This window comes from Molossus molossus, unplaced genomic scaffold (genome assembly GCF_014108415.1).
Source record: "Molossus molossus isolate mMolMol1 unplaced genomic scaffold, mMolMol1.p scaffold_m16_p_2, whole genome shotgun sequence".
NCBI lineage: Eukaryota > Metazoa > Chordata > Mammalia > Chiroptera > Molossidae > Molossus > Molossus molossus.
This window is the reverse complement of record NW_023425355.1, coordinates 91015281-91031233: the sequence shown is the minus strand read 5'-3', so window position 1 is coordinate 91031233 and position 15953 is coordinate 91015281. Positions and strand designations below refer to the sequence as shown.

The 15953-nt window shown below is 48.6% G+C and overlaps 1 protein-coding gene across 2 annotated transcripts; it reads left to right on the top strand.

The window, feature by feature from the left end:
* Positions 1 to 3313: 3313 nt before the first annotated feature.
* LOC118635713 (long-wave-sensitive opsin 1) lies at positions 3314 to 15917 on the top strand. Of its 2 annotated transcripts, none has more exons than XM_036270509.1 (6): positions 3314 to 3500; positions 6846 to 7142; positions 10123 to 10291; positions 10923 to 11088; positions 12792 to 13031; positions 15694 to 15917. In XM_036270509.1, exons 1-6 carry the CDS (start codon positions 3389 to 3391, stop codon positions 15802 to 15804), a joined length of 1095 nt encoding a protein of 364 aa, XP_036126402.1. In that variant the 5' UTR covers positions 3314 to 3388; the 3' UTR covers positions 15805 to 15917. The 2 variants fall into 2 exon arrangements, with proteins under 2 accessions (XP_036126402.1, XP_036126403.1); XM_036270510.1 differs by having other exon boundaries at positions 3370 to 3500; positions 10923 to 11125; positions 15694 to 15809.
* Positions 15918 to 15953: the final 36 nt, after the last annotated feature.

Below are 15953 nucleotides of genomic sequence, written 5' to 3'. Positions count from 1 at the left end.
GACATAGACAACTAAGCCGGGGACGGGGCGGGGATGGGGTGGGGAGGGGGGTGCCAATGGGGTAAAAAAGGTGAAATATCTGTAACAAAAAATAAATAAATAATAAAAAAAAAAAAGAGTGGGCCTGGCAAGCGGTGGGCCACCTCCATGGCTTAAGCTGGAGGCTTTTCCCAGATGTCCCTATCCTCCTCTCCCAGAACCTCACTGAGATGGCATTTCACATTGTTCTCAGAGGGCTTCCAAACGACATGGCAGCCCTATGGGGAGACAGGATTGGTCATCACACTTTAGACAGAAGATGAACCTGGCCCTAAACAGAGGCTTTGCCCCATCCAAGGCCACCCAGCCAGTCCATGGTGGTGCTGGGAAGAGACGATCCTGTGTCCAGTGCTCAGAAGGGACCAGGTGGGACAGATAATCTCAGAGGAGGCCCATTTCCAGCTCTCACATTCTCAGATGCTCTGATTCTTTGACAGGCAGGCAGAATTTCTGGGGACCCAGGAAGAGGGTAAAGTGTGGATTTGGAAGTCACAATGACCTGGGGTTGACTTCTAGGTATCTGACATTCTTTTTTTTTTTTTTTTTTTTTTTTTTTTTTTTATCCTCACCCGAGGATATTTTTCCATTTTTTGTACAGATAGAGTGGGAGGGAGAGAGAGGAAGGGAGAGAGAGAGAGAAACATCGATGTGAAGGGACACATCGAGTGGCTGCCACCTGCACGACCGACCAGGGCCGGGGACAAACTGCAACCGAAGTACGCGCCCTTAGCAGGAACCGAACCCGGGTCTCTCCGGACTGCAGGCCAACGCTCTAACCACTGAGCCAAACTGGCCAGGGCAGGTATCTGACATTCTTACATTAAACTACACTGTGAGCCATTGAACATACTAAGTTCCCGCTACGAGCCACTGCTTTCACTTCTTTTGGATATACACCCAGAAGTGTAATTGCTGGATCATATAATAATTCTATTTTTAATTTTTGAGGAATTGCCCAACTGTTTTCCACAGTGGCTGCACCGTCACAATCTAATTTTAAAATATTTTCGTCACCTCTGAAGGAATCCCTGTTCCCATTAGTAGTCACACCCCATTATCCTACCTCCCCAATCCCTGGAAACCTTAATCTCCTTTCTGTCTCTATGATTTGCCTATTCTAGACATTTCATATGAATGGAATCATACATTATATGGCCTTTTGTGACTGGTTTCTTTCACTCAGAATCATGTCTTTGAGGTTCATTCCTGTTGTACCTTGGGTCAGAACTCCATTTCTTGTTATGACTGAACTGCATTGCATCGATAACTGACATTTTGTTTATTCATTCACCTGTTGATTCACTTTTGACCTCTTATGAATAGTGCTGCTCTCAGCATCCTTGTACAAGATTTTTGCGTGAACATGTTTTCAATTCTCCTGGGTAGATACCTAGGAGTGGAAGTGCTGGGTGCACTTTCTCTTGAAGTTAGGAAAGCACAGCTTTCCAGGGGCCCTTGGGCATTGAGCCCAGTTTTCCAGTCTGCCAATGGGCCCTGGCAAGATTATGACCAGGACTCTTTCCTTCAGTTTCACAGAGCCTCTAGCCCGGCACCTGGCACGTAGCAGGCACTGACCAATGTTGAGAGCTATTCTCAACAGCTGGGGCTGAATGCATCTCTGGCCTTCAGCTTGGCAGCCAAGGCTTCCCCTCCACCTGCAGGAGTGGCTGTATCATCAGGAACTTGAGTATGGAGTGCTGAAGAGTCATGGCACTGAGAACAGAGAAGTGAGGCCATGAGCCCACATCTTGGCTTTATTGAGCTCAAGGCCAACCCAAAGGAGGTGGCTGAAGGTAGCTGGATTTCAGGACTAAGTAGAGAGGAGCTGGCAGAAGCCATGAGAAAGGATGTTTTCCCTAAGGCAGGGGAAGAGGTTGTGGAGGGGGCAAGGGTCCTCAGTTAGAAACAGGTAAGGCTGCAGAATTGGGCAATTAACAAGTAATTGGTGCCCCTGCCAAGTGCAGAGCCAGCAGCAGCCAGACTGCATTGGCTGAAGAGGGACAGCAGAGGTAGCCCATCTGGAATACTCTGCCAAGAGGTTTACTGGTTTTTTGTTTTGTTTTTAAAGTGATATTTTTATTTATTTATTTTTAATCCTCACCTGAGGGCTTTTTTTTTTTTTTTTTTTTTTGCATTTATCTTCAGATAGAGCAGGAGAGAGAGAGAGAGGAAGAGAGAGAGAAACATCAACGTGAGAGAGACTCATCGAGTGGTCGCCACCCACATGACCCCAGCTGGGGCTCAGGACAAACTGCAACCGAGGTGCATGCCCTTAACGGGAACCAATCCTGGAACCCTCTGGTCCACAGGCCATCACTCTAACCGTTGAGCCAAACCAGCCAGGGCTAAAGTGATATTTTTAGAGAGAGGAAGGGAGAAGGAGAGAGAGAGAGAAACATCAATATGAAAACAAAACACCAATCAATTGTCTCCTGCATACCCCCTACTGGGGTGTTGAGTCCACAATCTGGGCATATGCCCCAATTGAACCAGCAACCCTTTGGTGCACAGAACAACGCCCAAACAACTGAGCCACACCGGCTAGGGTGAGAGGTTTACCTTTGAAAGCAAGTCTAGAGGGAGGCTGTAGTCAGGGGCAGTCCAAGGAAAGGTCGTGAACTCAGGAGAAGGAGGGTTGAGCAGGTGGGGTCTGAGTGTCTGTGGGCAACTTTAGGCGTAGCGAGAGGGTTGCCTAGATGAGCACCCTGGTGACTGAAGGAGCTGCAGTTCATGAAAGAAAAGGGAAGGGGAAGCAGAAAGCAAGACACCCCAGGTCTGCTCATCCCCTCTTAGGGGAAGGGCCCCCACCAGTGCAAGTTGTATGCATGTGGGCACAGTGAGATGGCCTGACCCTCAAGGAGGCTCCATTTCCAAGCCTCAGCCTTGAGAAGCCTCCCGGCATCCCCCACCTACCAGGGCTCTGGGGCAAACCAGATGGCAAAGGTAAATTTGGGCTTTGGGCTGCTCCCCAAATCTGAAAATCCTGACCCTTGAGCCCCCCTGACCTAAGAGTGGGTGCTGGACAGCAGAAGGGAACAGAGGACACATAAGCAGGAGCAAGGGTCCTTGGCAGCTCCTGCAGCCACCTTGGAAAGCCTAGGGCTCTGAGTTTGGTTCCAAGTAAATCCCTCTGAGCTGCCCTCATGGGCTCTCCTAAGGAGCCAGGATGCAAGAGGTGGGGGAGGAGGAGGTCTAAGTCCAGGGCCCAATTAAGAGATCAGATGGTGAAGGGTTTGGGAGCTTTTAAGGTGAGGAGGCCCAAGCTGATCCTGCAGGCTTGTATAAAGCACTGTAACCCCCAGACAGTGCCAGAACTGGCAGACATCAAGAGACAGGGCTTTCTAGAGCCATGGCCCAGCTATGGGGCCCCCAAAGGCTTGCAGGAGGACAGCTGCAGGCTGACTTTGAGGACAGCACCCAGGCGAGCGTCTTTACCTATACCAACAGCAACACCACCAGAGGTGAGAGGGCAGGTGCCATGGAGGCTGGGTTATGATGGCTGAAGCAGGCCCCCTGGGACAACAGGCCCAAGTGGCCACACAGGGGATCATCAGCCACCACCCCACCCAAGAGAGTCTTCTGCACATCATCACCAGCCTAAAGGGTCTTCTCCCTTAGCTTTTATGATGACATAAATGGGGGTTTCTTTCTGAATAGAAAAGGACATCAGAATATCCAATATGCCTTTCCAAAGCACGTAGGCTCCCCAGACTCTTTGAGAATCCCTATCCCATGAAAGTTAATTTCCCTTTCTGTGTGACCCCATACTGCTAGTGAGCACTCATTACATTCAAGTCTGAGGAAAGACCCAGGTCTGACTCATCTTTGTATGTTCTGAAGCCAAAAGGAGGCAAACTCTAGGAGCAGGAGGCTTTGGGGAGGGAATGAGTAACTTCTAGAACCTTCGGGTCAGAAGAGACTGTCTTGATCATCTTGTCCAACTTCGTACCTGGGGAAAGAAGTTTGCTCTACTGCCAGGGCCTCCCTTCCTCTTAGAGCTGGTCCATGGCGAGAGAGGGCTTATGCTCCAAAGAGACTGAACATTGTCAAGGCAGCTGAGTTCTGCCCTGGGAGTGGCCCAGTCAAAAAGCTTTGCATGTAAGCCTTTCAAAGAGCTGAGGATACTAGTGATCCCAGCCCTGGACTCCTCCCCAGATTCCTCCTCCAAACCAAAGACCATTGGTTCCTTCAAGAATGTCTTACTCACCCTGGCCGGTTTGGCTCAGCGGTTAGAGCGTTGCCTGCGGTCCAGAGAGACCCGGGTTCGATTCCCGCTAAGGGCACATACCTCGGTTGCAGTTTGTCCCCGGCCCCTGGTTGGGTAGTGTGGGTGGCAGCCACTCAATGTGTCCCTTTCACATCGATGTTTCTCTCTCTCTCTCTCCCTCCCACTCTATCTGAACAAAAAGAATATCTTACATACCTTGGTTTCTTGGTGACCAGGGCAGTGATCAGCAATGGGGTCACGTCAATGTTTCTCTCTCTCTCCGTCCCTCTCTCCCTCCTGCTCTATCTGAAAAAATAAATGCAAAAATGTCCTAGGGTGAGGATAAAAAAAAAATTTAAGTATCTACCAAAGTAGAGAGAAAAGTATAGTAAATCCCTAGGTATCGAGCATTTCTCCTATTTCATTTGTAACCCTCTCTACTAACCCCTCCTTCTGATTTCTGGAAGCAGATCCAAGATATCACACCATTTTCTCTATAAATCTTCAATATACACCACTAAGAGGAAAGGACTCTAGAAAACATAACTACAATGTCATTATCACACCTAAAATGTAACACTGCCTTGATATCATCAAATCCCAGTCAGCATTTAAACATTTTTTTCAGTTTGTTTGAATCAGGGTTCAAATAAGGCCCACGTGTTTCTATTGATTGATATGTCTTTTCATCCTTTTTGAATTTAGAGCTTTCCCCTCAACCTCTTTGCATTGTATTTGTCAAAGAAAATTAATTCCTTGACTCACCCACTTCAGATTTTGCTGATGTCTTCCCATGTGTGGCTTCCCATGTCCCTCCCACCTCATTCATCAGGATGTTTCTGTAAACTGGCAGTTGATCTGAAGGTTTGCTAAGAGGCCAGCTGGATTTGTCAGGTGTTTTGGCAAGACTGCTCCATTAGGAGGGTGTCTTTTTTTCCAGGGTGTTGGCAGCTGCTGAAGTCCAATGCCCAGACCCATTAGACCACTGGGGATTGCAAAAATAACATTCTGACCGTCTTCACTGTTAGCTGGACTACTTCGATAAAGAGAAACCCGCCCTCATCTACCATTGTGTTCCCCCAAGGGGAGTGAATATGGGAAAGGCAGGAGAAATGCTTGATTCTTCCCTTTTATCTCTCCCATTTCAAAATAATGACTTGGTTCCCCAGTGGAGCCAATTGGGTTTGACCTCTGTATTTCCTTTCTTTCTCACCAAGAATCGTGTTCTCAAGAACTTTGGTAGAATCAGAATTAGAATATCATTTAATCATTTGCTTTATTCCACATACACTCACAATGGTCTAAGAATATAGTATTAACACAATTGCCAACAACATGATTACCAAAAATGTAATATTTGGACAGGTCTTTTTATCTTTAGGGTATATACCCCTAGGTTCACATAGTCAAGCTAGTATCTTTTCAAGTCCCTTAGAATACTCCCTCTCTATGTGATTATACCACTAAGTGACTATGCATTTAGGTCCATTTGTTTCTTTTTTCTTTTTTTTTTTTCAGGAATTGCTTTTTAAAATTTAATGTTGTTTTAAAATTGTGTAATAAAATATTTACAAGGTTCCAAATTAAAATCTAGAAAACAAGGTACATTTAAAGAAATTTTGCTTCTCTGCCTGCCCCTATACCTGATTCCCATCCTTCTTGTATTTTTTAGAATACCTTCTCATGCTCATTTCTTCATGAAATGAGTCCCAGAGCTTTCAGGGGGGAAGAGCAGGCTGGGGCACCTGCACAGTTGCTCTGCTAGAGGCCCCTCCTCTTAGGCCTCCCATATTCAGAGTGCCCTTGTCTCCTCCACCACCGTGCACGGCCCTTGTTCTTACCCTGTCCCTCTTGTCCCTGCACTGCCCAATCTGGACTCCATGAGTTGTCCAGGAAGGACACTCAGTCTGCCTCATTTTGAAACTGCTCCAGCCCCTTACATTTGCCTGCAAACTGGAATGTTCCAAACATCTCGCACTTCCAGTTGCTATTCTTACACTAAACCTCTTTATTTCCTGGTAACTCCAATACATACTAGAACATCATAGAGCAGCATTGTGGTAGTGCCAAGGGACCAAGTTGACTCTCAGCTGGGGAATCTGGAAAGGCTCCCAGAAGTCAAGGGCATCTGAACCGGGCTTTAAAGTATGGAAGGGAAGAGGACCCAGGTGCAGGGGAGAGTGTGAGTGAAGATCCAACAACAGAAAGACGTGAAGTGTGCAAGGAAAATAGTGCAGGGAGTTCAGGGAACCAGAAGCCTGCCAATGGCACTACAGAGGGCTGGCCCAGCATACTGGGTGTGGGGGGTGAATCAGAGGATAGAGAGATACCCAGCAAAGATGATGAGGAGTTCTGCTTTGTTAAGTTCAAAGATGCCCGTGCAGCTGTCCAGCAAGCCACATCCTCTGACCTTAGAGACAGGATGGAGGGCAGGTTGTTTGCGGATGGACAAAGCTAGAGGGGAAAGAGCCAGTTGCAAAAGTGGCCGACAGGAAAGCGGGAGGGTTGAGGGGATGCTCTGGCAGGGTGGGGAGGGGGGGATGCGTGTAGCTGTATAGGTGAGTGATGCTGCTACCTACTCTGTACCTCATGCCTCCAGGCCCCTTTGAAGGCCCCAATTACCACATTGCTCCCAGATGGGTGTACCACCTCACCAGTGCCTGGATGGTCTTCGTAGTCATTGCATCTGTCTTCACTAATGGGCTTGTGCTGGTGGCCACCATGAGGTTCAAGAAGCTGCGCCATCCTCTGAACTGGATCCTGGTGAACTTGGCGGTCGCTGACCTAGCAGAGACCATCATCGCCAGCACCATCAGCATTGTGAACCAGATCTATGGCTACTTTGTGCTGGGCCACCCTCTGTGCATCGTGGAGGGCTACACTGTCTCGCTCTGTGGTAAGCCAGTTGAGGGCCCAGGCTCAGGAGAGACCCAGCCTACTGTGCATAAAGGAAATACTCACAGGGCAAACCCCCAGGTGTGCCTGCAATGCACAGGTTTGAAGGGAGATAGACCTTCAGGGGAAACTGGGCCTGGGTTATCATTTAGGTGGGGCGCTTGTGCAGTCCAGTACACCTTCAGTGCCTACTCTGAAATAAGTTCTGCCTTTGGGCAGCCAGTTTGGGGCCATGCATCTGGCATGTAAGGAGACAGGTATAGAGCCAGATGACCCCAGAACAATGGGGGGGCTTTTGGCGCCCTGAACAGAACTCCCACCCAAATCAGGAATGTGTTCTCTTTCAGCTCACCTGTGTTGGCTTTTTTCAGGGAAAAAAGCAATTCTCAGATCCCTTTCCCCATCCCCATCACTAATCTCTCTGTGGGCCGTGGCTCCATTCAGGTCAACTTGGCTAAGAAGAACCCATGTGCTGGGCTTTGTGCTGGACACCAGGCATATAGGATGCTACACACAGGGTTCCAGCCTCGAGGTGTTCCCAAGTCCTGGGAAGAGGAAGCCCTATGCCAGATAGTGACTACACAGTGCCATCAGTCCTCTCAGAGGACCGTGTCCTGAATGAGCTGAATCTTCAGTCAGCAGAATGAGAATGTGGCTGGGGCGAGGTGGCCAAGGGAAGCCAGGCTCAGTCAATGGTTTGGTGGTCAGATAACTGGTGAGCAACTTCTGAGCAGACAGGCAAGCCTGGGATGGTACACACAGGAGTGGGGACTTTATTTTGGGAGGAGGGAACTGGAGGGGGACATTCAGGAAGAGGCTGGAAGATGGAAGGGAGTCTGTGTGAGGGAACCAAAGTCATATCAACAGGAGTGTCAAGAAGGTTAGAGCAGAGATCTGTCGCACGTTGGGCACCTGGTGAGGTGAGGTGGCTGCCATGAGGCTAGGTTGCTTTCTCAGAGGCCCACGAGGAAGAGAAGGATAAGCAGGCCTGATGAGGCTGAGGTCCCCTCCAGTGGCCTTTGTACTATGGCCCCATGAGAGAACAGAAAGCTGCAGGTTTACAGCCCTGGTATCCACTCAAGACAACAGGAGCCCAAGGGCCACAGCACTCAGTGCATGCAGCCTGTCTCCAGGCCCCTGCCTATCAAACCAGCTGAAGCTTGCAGCTGCTGTCCCATTTTAAAACTTTCTCAGGACCTCCCTACAAGGTTTGGCTAATCGGTTAGAGCGTCAGCCCCTGGACCGAAAGGTTGAGGGTTCAATTTCCAGTCACGGGCACATACCAGGGTTGTGGGATCAATCACTGGTCCTGGTTGGGGTCGTGCAGGACACAACCAATCCATGTGTCTCTCTCACATCGATGTTTCACTCTCTCTCCCTTCCTCCCTTCCACTCTATCTAATATCAATGGAAAAATATTCTCGGGTGAGGATTAACCAAAAAAAAAAAAAAACTTTCTCAGGGCCATCTGGCCACCAGGCCTAAGTTCTTAGTTCCCATATCTAACTTGGGCTTGTCTCATTGCCAACTAAACTGATCTCCAGTTTGGTTTCTGAGGAGGTGAACAACAGAAAGAGAAAGAGACCCTAAGATAGGAAGGACCTGGGGAGGGGGGAGCCTGGCCGCAGATTTGAATTACTGGGGGTGTGAATTCCACTAAATTACTTAACTGCTTTGCTCTTTCTCCATTTTTCCATTTGTAAAATGGGGACAGGACTTGGGGGAAGATTTAAATGAACACGTTAAACCTCCCACAACCCTATGAAGTAGGTGCTAACATGATGCCAGCACTTCAGAACCAGTTTTGGTACCACAGACACCCCCTGGCCCTCAGGGGAAACATATGAACCCATTCTCAGAAGAATGGTTGCAAATGCACATGAGGTCCATAGGATTACAGAGCATTACAATGATACTGAAATATAGTTATCAAAGTATTAAACAGTAATTAGCAACATAGTCCTTCATTTAAAGTATTAGTATTAAAATTATAATACTAAATTTGATTATATTATAATTAAATAAGTGGTATTAGAAGTATTAGTGACACTATTCTTTATTAAAGTATCAAATAACTGGATCTGGCCTGACAGCCACTGAATTTTCAAAGTGGGAATGAACATAGGGATATTGGTAAATGTCTGCCACCTCTATAAAGTGACCAAGTCACGGGCACCGCTAATGCTGCCAAACTCATAATGGAAGGAAATGCCAGTGTTCGTTAGAGGTTAGTAGAAACAAAGATGTCATTTTCCTCACCCCAGTTCATGGGCTCCTGAGTTCTGTGCACAGACCCTGGGGTCTAAGCAGCACAGGATACATTGTCTCCACCTGCTAAACGAAGGAAGGTGGTGGGATATCAGGGAGGGGATTCCAAGCACCTAAAGCAGTGGTTCTCAACCTCCCTAATGCTGCGACCCTTTAATACAGTTCCTCATGTTGTATGTAGGCATATGGGCATGTGGGCGGACCCGCCTGGAGATGGATAGAGGAGAAGTGTTTCGGTTCCTAAGACCATCGGAAGTATGTGTTTTCCGATGGTCTTAGGCAACCCCTGTGAAAGAGTCGTTCAACCCCCAAAGGGGTCGTGACCCACAGGTTGAGAACAGCTGAGAATGTGTGCATGCTGGCAGGAGAGGCACAGCTCTTGGCTGGGATCATGACAGGTCAGTGGGTCATTCTGGTGTGTACATGGCTGGTGGCCAAGTAAAAGAAAGAGGGGAAGCAAGGTGGACCAAGAGGCCGAATCACAGGGGGCAAGGAGAGGCCTAATGGGGAAAAAATGGTAAAGCAGGTGTTAGAAAATGAAATTGACCAAGAGACCCAGTGCCCCCTGAACCTGAAAACACTCTTTGGAGAATGAGGTTTTGAAGGTAGTTGGGGGGGGGGGTGCCTCTTCATCTGGAAAACTGTCGGCTGGTCCAGATGGAAGAAGTGATGTAGGAGGCTCAAAGCCATCATCTGTCTGTTCTCTCCTGCAGGGATCACGGGTCTCTGGTCCCTGGCCATCATTTCCTGGGAGAGGTGGATGGTGGTCTGCAAGCCTTTTGGCAACGTAAGATTTGATGCCAAACTGGCTATCGCAGGTATCACCTTCTCCTGGGTCTGGGCTGCTGTGTGGACGGCCCCGCCCATCTTTGGTTGGAGCAGGTAAGGATGCCAGGGTACCAGGAAGGTGGCTTGTTAGGACAGAGAGGGGAGGGTCAAACTAGTGATTCCCTCTGTGACCTCAGGGCAAATAGTTTTCTGTCTCTGGCCCACCACGGGCTTCATGAACAAAGTGAGGATAGACCTGACTCTCTCTGAGATCCCTTCAAGCATGCAGTGTCTATAAATGTATAAATCTGGCTGACAGCAACATGGAAATGGGACCCATGGTCTCCAAGCCTCTGGAAAGGTCTATTTCTCCCAAGAGTGAGCTGCTCACGGGAACACATGGAAAAATGCCTACAACTTCAGGCAACAGGCTGATCTAGTTGACCCAGAAAAAAGATTCGGGTACTCACAGGTTCTTAGAAAGCAAGAGGGTGTTTCACCCTCCCTTTGTAGAAAGGGGATGTGATCAAGGTGATGAAAATGTTCTGAAACCAGATAGTGGTAATGGATGTATTAAATGCCACTGAGCTGTTCATTTCAAAAATGGTCAATTCATGTAATGTGAATTTCACCTCAATAATAAAAAATAAACTAACAACCCTACCCAAATCAATGGCATACCTGGGCTGGGGTGTCCAAGGTTGCCTTGCATGCATCAGGACAGGCTGCCGGCCCTTCTATCCAGGTACTGGCCTCATGGCCTGAAGACTTCATGCGGCCCAGATGTGTTCAGCGGTAGCTCGTACCCTGGGGTGCAGTCGTACATGATTGTCCTCATGACCACATGCTGCATCATCCCGCTCAGCGTCATCGTGCTTTGCTACCTCCAAGTGTGGTTGGCCATCCGAGCTGTAAGCCCCCATGCCCTCCTGGCTTCACCCCTGGCTGGTAGGATCATAAGGCCAGGAATGTCTGGGCAGGGACAGATGAGATCACCCAGTGCACTCTCTTGCCCCCAAACCAGACGTGAATCTAGCAATTTCTTTGGGACTGCAGTTTCAGCCCTGGCTCCCTTGTCCTTGTCCTTATAGAATGGGAAGGGAGTACCCCAATAATGGAGCAGAGCTGCATTCCTCCTGATCCAGGACAGTTCTAGGGGCAGCCGGATCTGAAAGTAAAACCTGCAAATCAATGAGTATTTTTATCCTCACCCAAGGACATTTTTTTTCCATTTTTTGTTCAGGTAGAGTGGGAGGGAGAGAGAGGAACAGAGAGAGAGAGAAACATCGATGTGAAAGGAACACATCGAGTGGCTGCCACCCACACGACCGACCAGGGCTGGGGACAAACTGCAATCGAGATACGTGCCCTTAGCGAGAACCGAACCCGGGTCTCTCAGGACCGCAGGCCGACGCTCTAACCGCTGAGCCAAACCGGCCAGGGCTCAATGAGTATTTTTAAAAGGCTGCCACTGGAGGGCCCTTGTCCCCTTCACTCTTCTGTTGGGGCACACTAAGGAGTGACTTAACATGTGTCACTTACCCCCCAGATCCCTCTCCACTCTCCTCCTTCCTAGGAAGTTGATCCTGTCCACAGCCATGCCCCTCCTTCCCTACAAAAGCTGGGCTACCACAGGAGAGCCCTTGCAGGAAATCAGAGCAAGACAGGGGAGTGAGATTGGGTCCTGGGGTGCTCCCCTTGTGGTCTCTTGAATACTGTAAGTTGTCCCTTTATCAATGAGCTAAGCTACAATTAGCTTGATCTGGATGTGCCATCTGGTCCTGTTGGGATCCTGCTTGGCACAGATGGTAGAAGGTCCTTTGGGGTGGCACCTTTCTTATATGAAGCTGCTTTTGCCCACAATCCGATCAGCATGTGCTTATAAGCTCTCTCTAGAGAGGAGGAGGCCATGGGCTCAAGATAAGCTCCTCTTATCTCACTACCTTCAGCCTGTGATATCCCCTCCTCTTCCTTCCCCCACCCTGTTGGTGGTCAGGGATCAGAAAGAACCAACTTAGCTGGCTCCCCGAGGTGTGTAACCATAGCTTGTGCTATATTAGGTCTGAGTTGTGGAGCCCAGGCTCCAGAATGTGTTGCCTGCCCTCACAGTTTCCCCTCATGCCCATTTAGCTGCCTGCCATCGGTCCCTGCCCATAGCAGACAGTAGGCAGCCCCTGTGTCTTCTCCTGCCCAACCCCTCAGACAGGAGCACAGGATGAGGCATGCTGATCAGGTGAGGCTAAGAACAGCCTCCTTAGCTCCTGCCCAAACTCCTAAAGGGAGCCAAGCTGAGCCAAGAGCTTGGAAGGCCCCAGCTCAGAACCATCTCAGCCAGGTTCAGCTGTGTGCTACCTCAAAGCCTGTGCAGCTCTGGGGAGGCACCCCGGCCACGCATGCACTCACTCAGATGGGAGCTGATGGCTGGTTGGCCAGGGTGCTATAGTGGGTGGGCACATCTCCTTCTCCCCATGACTCCTCTTCCCTGGGCCACTCATCACTTACTGTCTCCCAGACTTGCTGCCCAAGCAATAGGAACACAGAGTCCCTTCAGATTCAGAGCCCTAAGGGACTCTTCCACTTACTGTACCTTGGTACAACCCTCTGTCTACCCCAGGTGGCAAAGCAGCAGAAAGAATCCGAATCCACCCAGAAGGCAGAGAAGGAGGTGACACGCATGGTGGTGGTGATGATCCTGGCATACTGCCTCTGCTGGGGGCCCTACACCTTCTTTGCATGCTTTGCTGCTGCGCACCCTGGCTACGCCTTCCACCCTCTGGTGGCCGCCCTGCCAGCTTACTTTGCCAAAAGTGCCACTATCTACAACCCCATTATCTATGTCTTTATGAACCGTCAGGTAAGTCACTCCATCAGCCAAGCAAACTAGAAATAGGCCCCGGAAGAACCCCATGATGGTTCTCACCGGAATCATGTCTGGCCTCTGGAACAATGACTGGAGAAAGCTCAGTATGTGTTCCAACCCCAGGCAGCCTTCCCTCCGGGTTCTGCCTAAGGGTGGGTATTTCCTGCAGTGCCTGTGAGCTCTTCCCTTCTGTTGGCCTCAGGGCTAACCTAGAGCTCAAAAACCAGAGGATTGCCTGAACATGGCCACATTTACCCTAGATATGCACTTCTTGTCATTACTGGTGCAACTCCTCTTAACCTTCGTCTTTCCATCTTTAGCCCCTAACTCTGACCAGGACATAAAAAAGGCCCTTCTTGGCTGCACTGACCTGTGGCCTTTGTGGCTTTATAGGTTAGTCTAGGGTGGACATGCTGTTGTCTCACCCAAAGTCTTCCCAGATAGCAGCCAGCATGGGCTGGCATATTGGGCCTCTGCAGCAAACTGCCTATGACTGCTAGACTTCTTGGTAGATTACAGGTGACTATTGAGTCTCATCATCTTCCAAGTACAATTTGTCTTACTCTTCCTTGAATCCATCATGTCAACTTCATTAAGGTACATCTGTGATGTGACTTGGTGACCAGAAAGGCCTGTGGGTTAGAAATACTGTCCCCTCAGGGACCTCCTATTTCACCAGACCCAGTCTACTCCATTCAACGGGCTATTCTTTACTCCTCCATTTCACAGTTGCCCCATAGTTCCTCCCCCTCCCACCTGGCCCAGACTCTCTGTTGAGTTCCTTAAGCATGCATTCTTTTGGTAATGTTTAAATATTTAGTGGGACCAGTACCACAATTGATTCCCCGGGGTTTCATTCTTGGCACCTCAATATCCAGAGTATAGTTCTATCCCTGATTCCTGTCTTTCACATGGGTCTCTTTTTAGGTCTGGCCTTCGTTTGTGGAATCCTAGGCTAGCTTGCCAAGTACTGTCTTTACTTGAGTCTTTCCATTCTCCCCCTCCTAGAGAGATGTCTACACTTCTGGACCTCTCCAGGCTTTCAAACTTTTCTTTCACCCTTTTCACATTGTTACCTCTTCCTATTGCATGCTGAGAGAGCTTTCTGGAATGAACTCCATGAGGACATCCCTGCTGATGCCCCTAGGACACAGTCAGTAGATAGATGTTAAGCGAATGTGTTAATGAATTTTTTAGCCTCATCTGCCAGCTTTTCAGCTGAGTTGATTCTGCAGTCCAGCCCATTTCTTATGTAATCGATTTAAACAATTACATTTTTCATTTTTGAGAGTTTTGATGTTGGAGAGAGCTGGAGGTAGTCAAGAATAGGCCTGGAGCCCTGGTCGGTGTGGCTCAATGGTTAGAGCATGACCCACTGACCGAAGGGTCATGGTTCAATTCCGGTCAAGGGCACATACCTGGTTGCAGGTTCAATCCCCAGTCCAGGTCAGGGTCGTGTGGGAGGCAACCAATCCATGTGACACATCGATGTTTCTCTCTGTCTCTCTCCCCCTCCCTCTATTCTACTCTATCTTATCTAAAAATCAACAGTAAAATATCCTCAGGTAAGGATTAAAAACAACAAAAAAGAATAGGCCTGGAATAATATATAGGAAATGCATCTGATCTGCGTTCTCAAAGCATTTTGGTTAGCTCAGTGATGGTCTGAGATGTAATCTGAGAAATGAATACAGCCCAGATCTCTTTAGGGATCAAGCAGCAAAGACCAGGGCCCTTCTAGTGCCAGAAGATGATCTTGGCTAAAGAGATGAGGTGGTGGCTAGTCTGTTGTCTACCTAGCTCTCATCTACCCTCAAAATTGACAGAATACAAACAAGATGACAATCATGTTCCCTTTCACTAAAATGCCTCTTCCCAGACATTCTGGAGACAGGTTATTCTATCTATGCATGGGCCCCTTAGCTACATCGTCTTTGGTCACTGTATGAGTTCCCTGGGGTGCCATAATTATCTACCACAGACTGGGTGGCTTTAAGCAACAGAAATAAATTGTCCCCCAGTTCTGGAGGCCAGAAGTCTGAGATCAAGAGGTCAGCAGGGTTAGTTTCTTCTAAGGGCTCTGGGGGAGAATCTGTTCCATACCCCTCTCCTAGCTTCTGGTGGGTGGGTATTTGCTGTTCCTTCATGTGTAGACGAGTCACCCTGATCTCTGTCTTCACCTTCACATGACCTTCTTTGCTCTGTGCTTGTGTGTTGGTGTCCAAATTCCCTTCTACTTATAAGGACACCAGTCATTGGATTGGGGGCCACTCTACTCCAGCATGAGCTCATGGTAATGTATATCTTAATCACATTTGCAAAAATTATTTCCAAATAAAGTCACATTCATAGACCCCCAAGCATTATGACTCGAACATATCCTTTTTGGGGACATAATGTGACCTACAAAAGCCATCATCAGTTGCTAAATTAGATGATTTAGATGACCGGGATAGTCAGGAATAGCCCATCTCCATGTGCAAGGAACAACCTGAATCTTCCTCCATTCGCTTTGTAGGATTCTGAATGATAGGAGAGAAGGTGTTAAGTCATCCAGGTGACAATGAATACCTTCCTCCGAATGCCCTAAGCATTACCTTTAGCATAGCACATTGACCCTTTCTGCTCTGCTGAATAACACTTTCTATCCTGCCAGTTTCGAAACTGCATCTTGCAGCTTTTTGGGAAGAAAGTGGATGATAGCTCTGAACTCTCCAGCACCTCAAAAACGGAGGCTTCATCTGTCTCTTCGGTGTCACCTGCATGAGTCTCTCCCAGGAAAATGTAACCCCTGTTCCACTCACCGAGGCTTTGGCCCCACCCCCACCATCCCTTCTTCTCCACCCCTGTGAGATAAATGTAGTTTCTCTTTGCCAAAAACAACAAAGTCACAGAGGGAGTCACCTGAGCCTCTGA

Excerpts from the sequence above, each read along its gene's own strand:
- LOC118635713 (XM_036270509.1), top strand. The coding sequence starts at position 3,389 with ATGGCCCAGCTATGGGGCCCCCAAAGGCTTGCAGGAGGACAGCTGCAG. Across the intron at positions 10,292-10,922 it reads CCCATCTTTGGTTGGAGCAG|GTACTGGCCTCATGGCCTGA; the intron begins GTAAGGATGCCA and ends CCTTCTATCCAG. Across the intron at positions 13,032-15,693 it reads ATGTCTTTATGAACCGTCAG|TTTCGAAACTGCATCTTGCA; the intron begins GTAAGTCACTCC and ends CTATCCTGCCAG.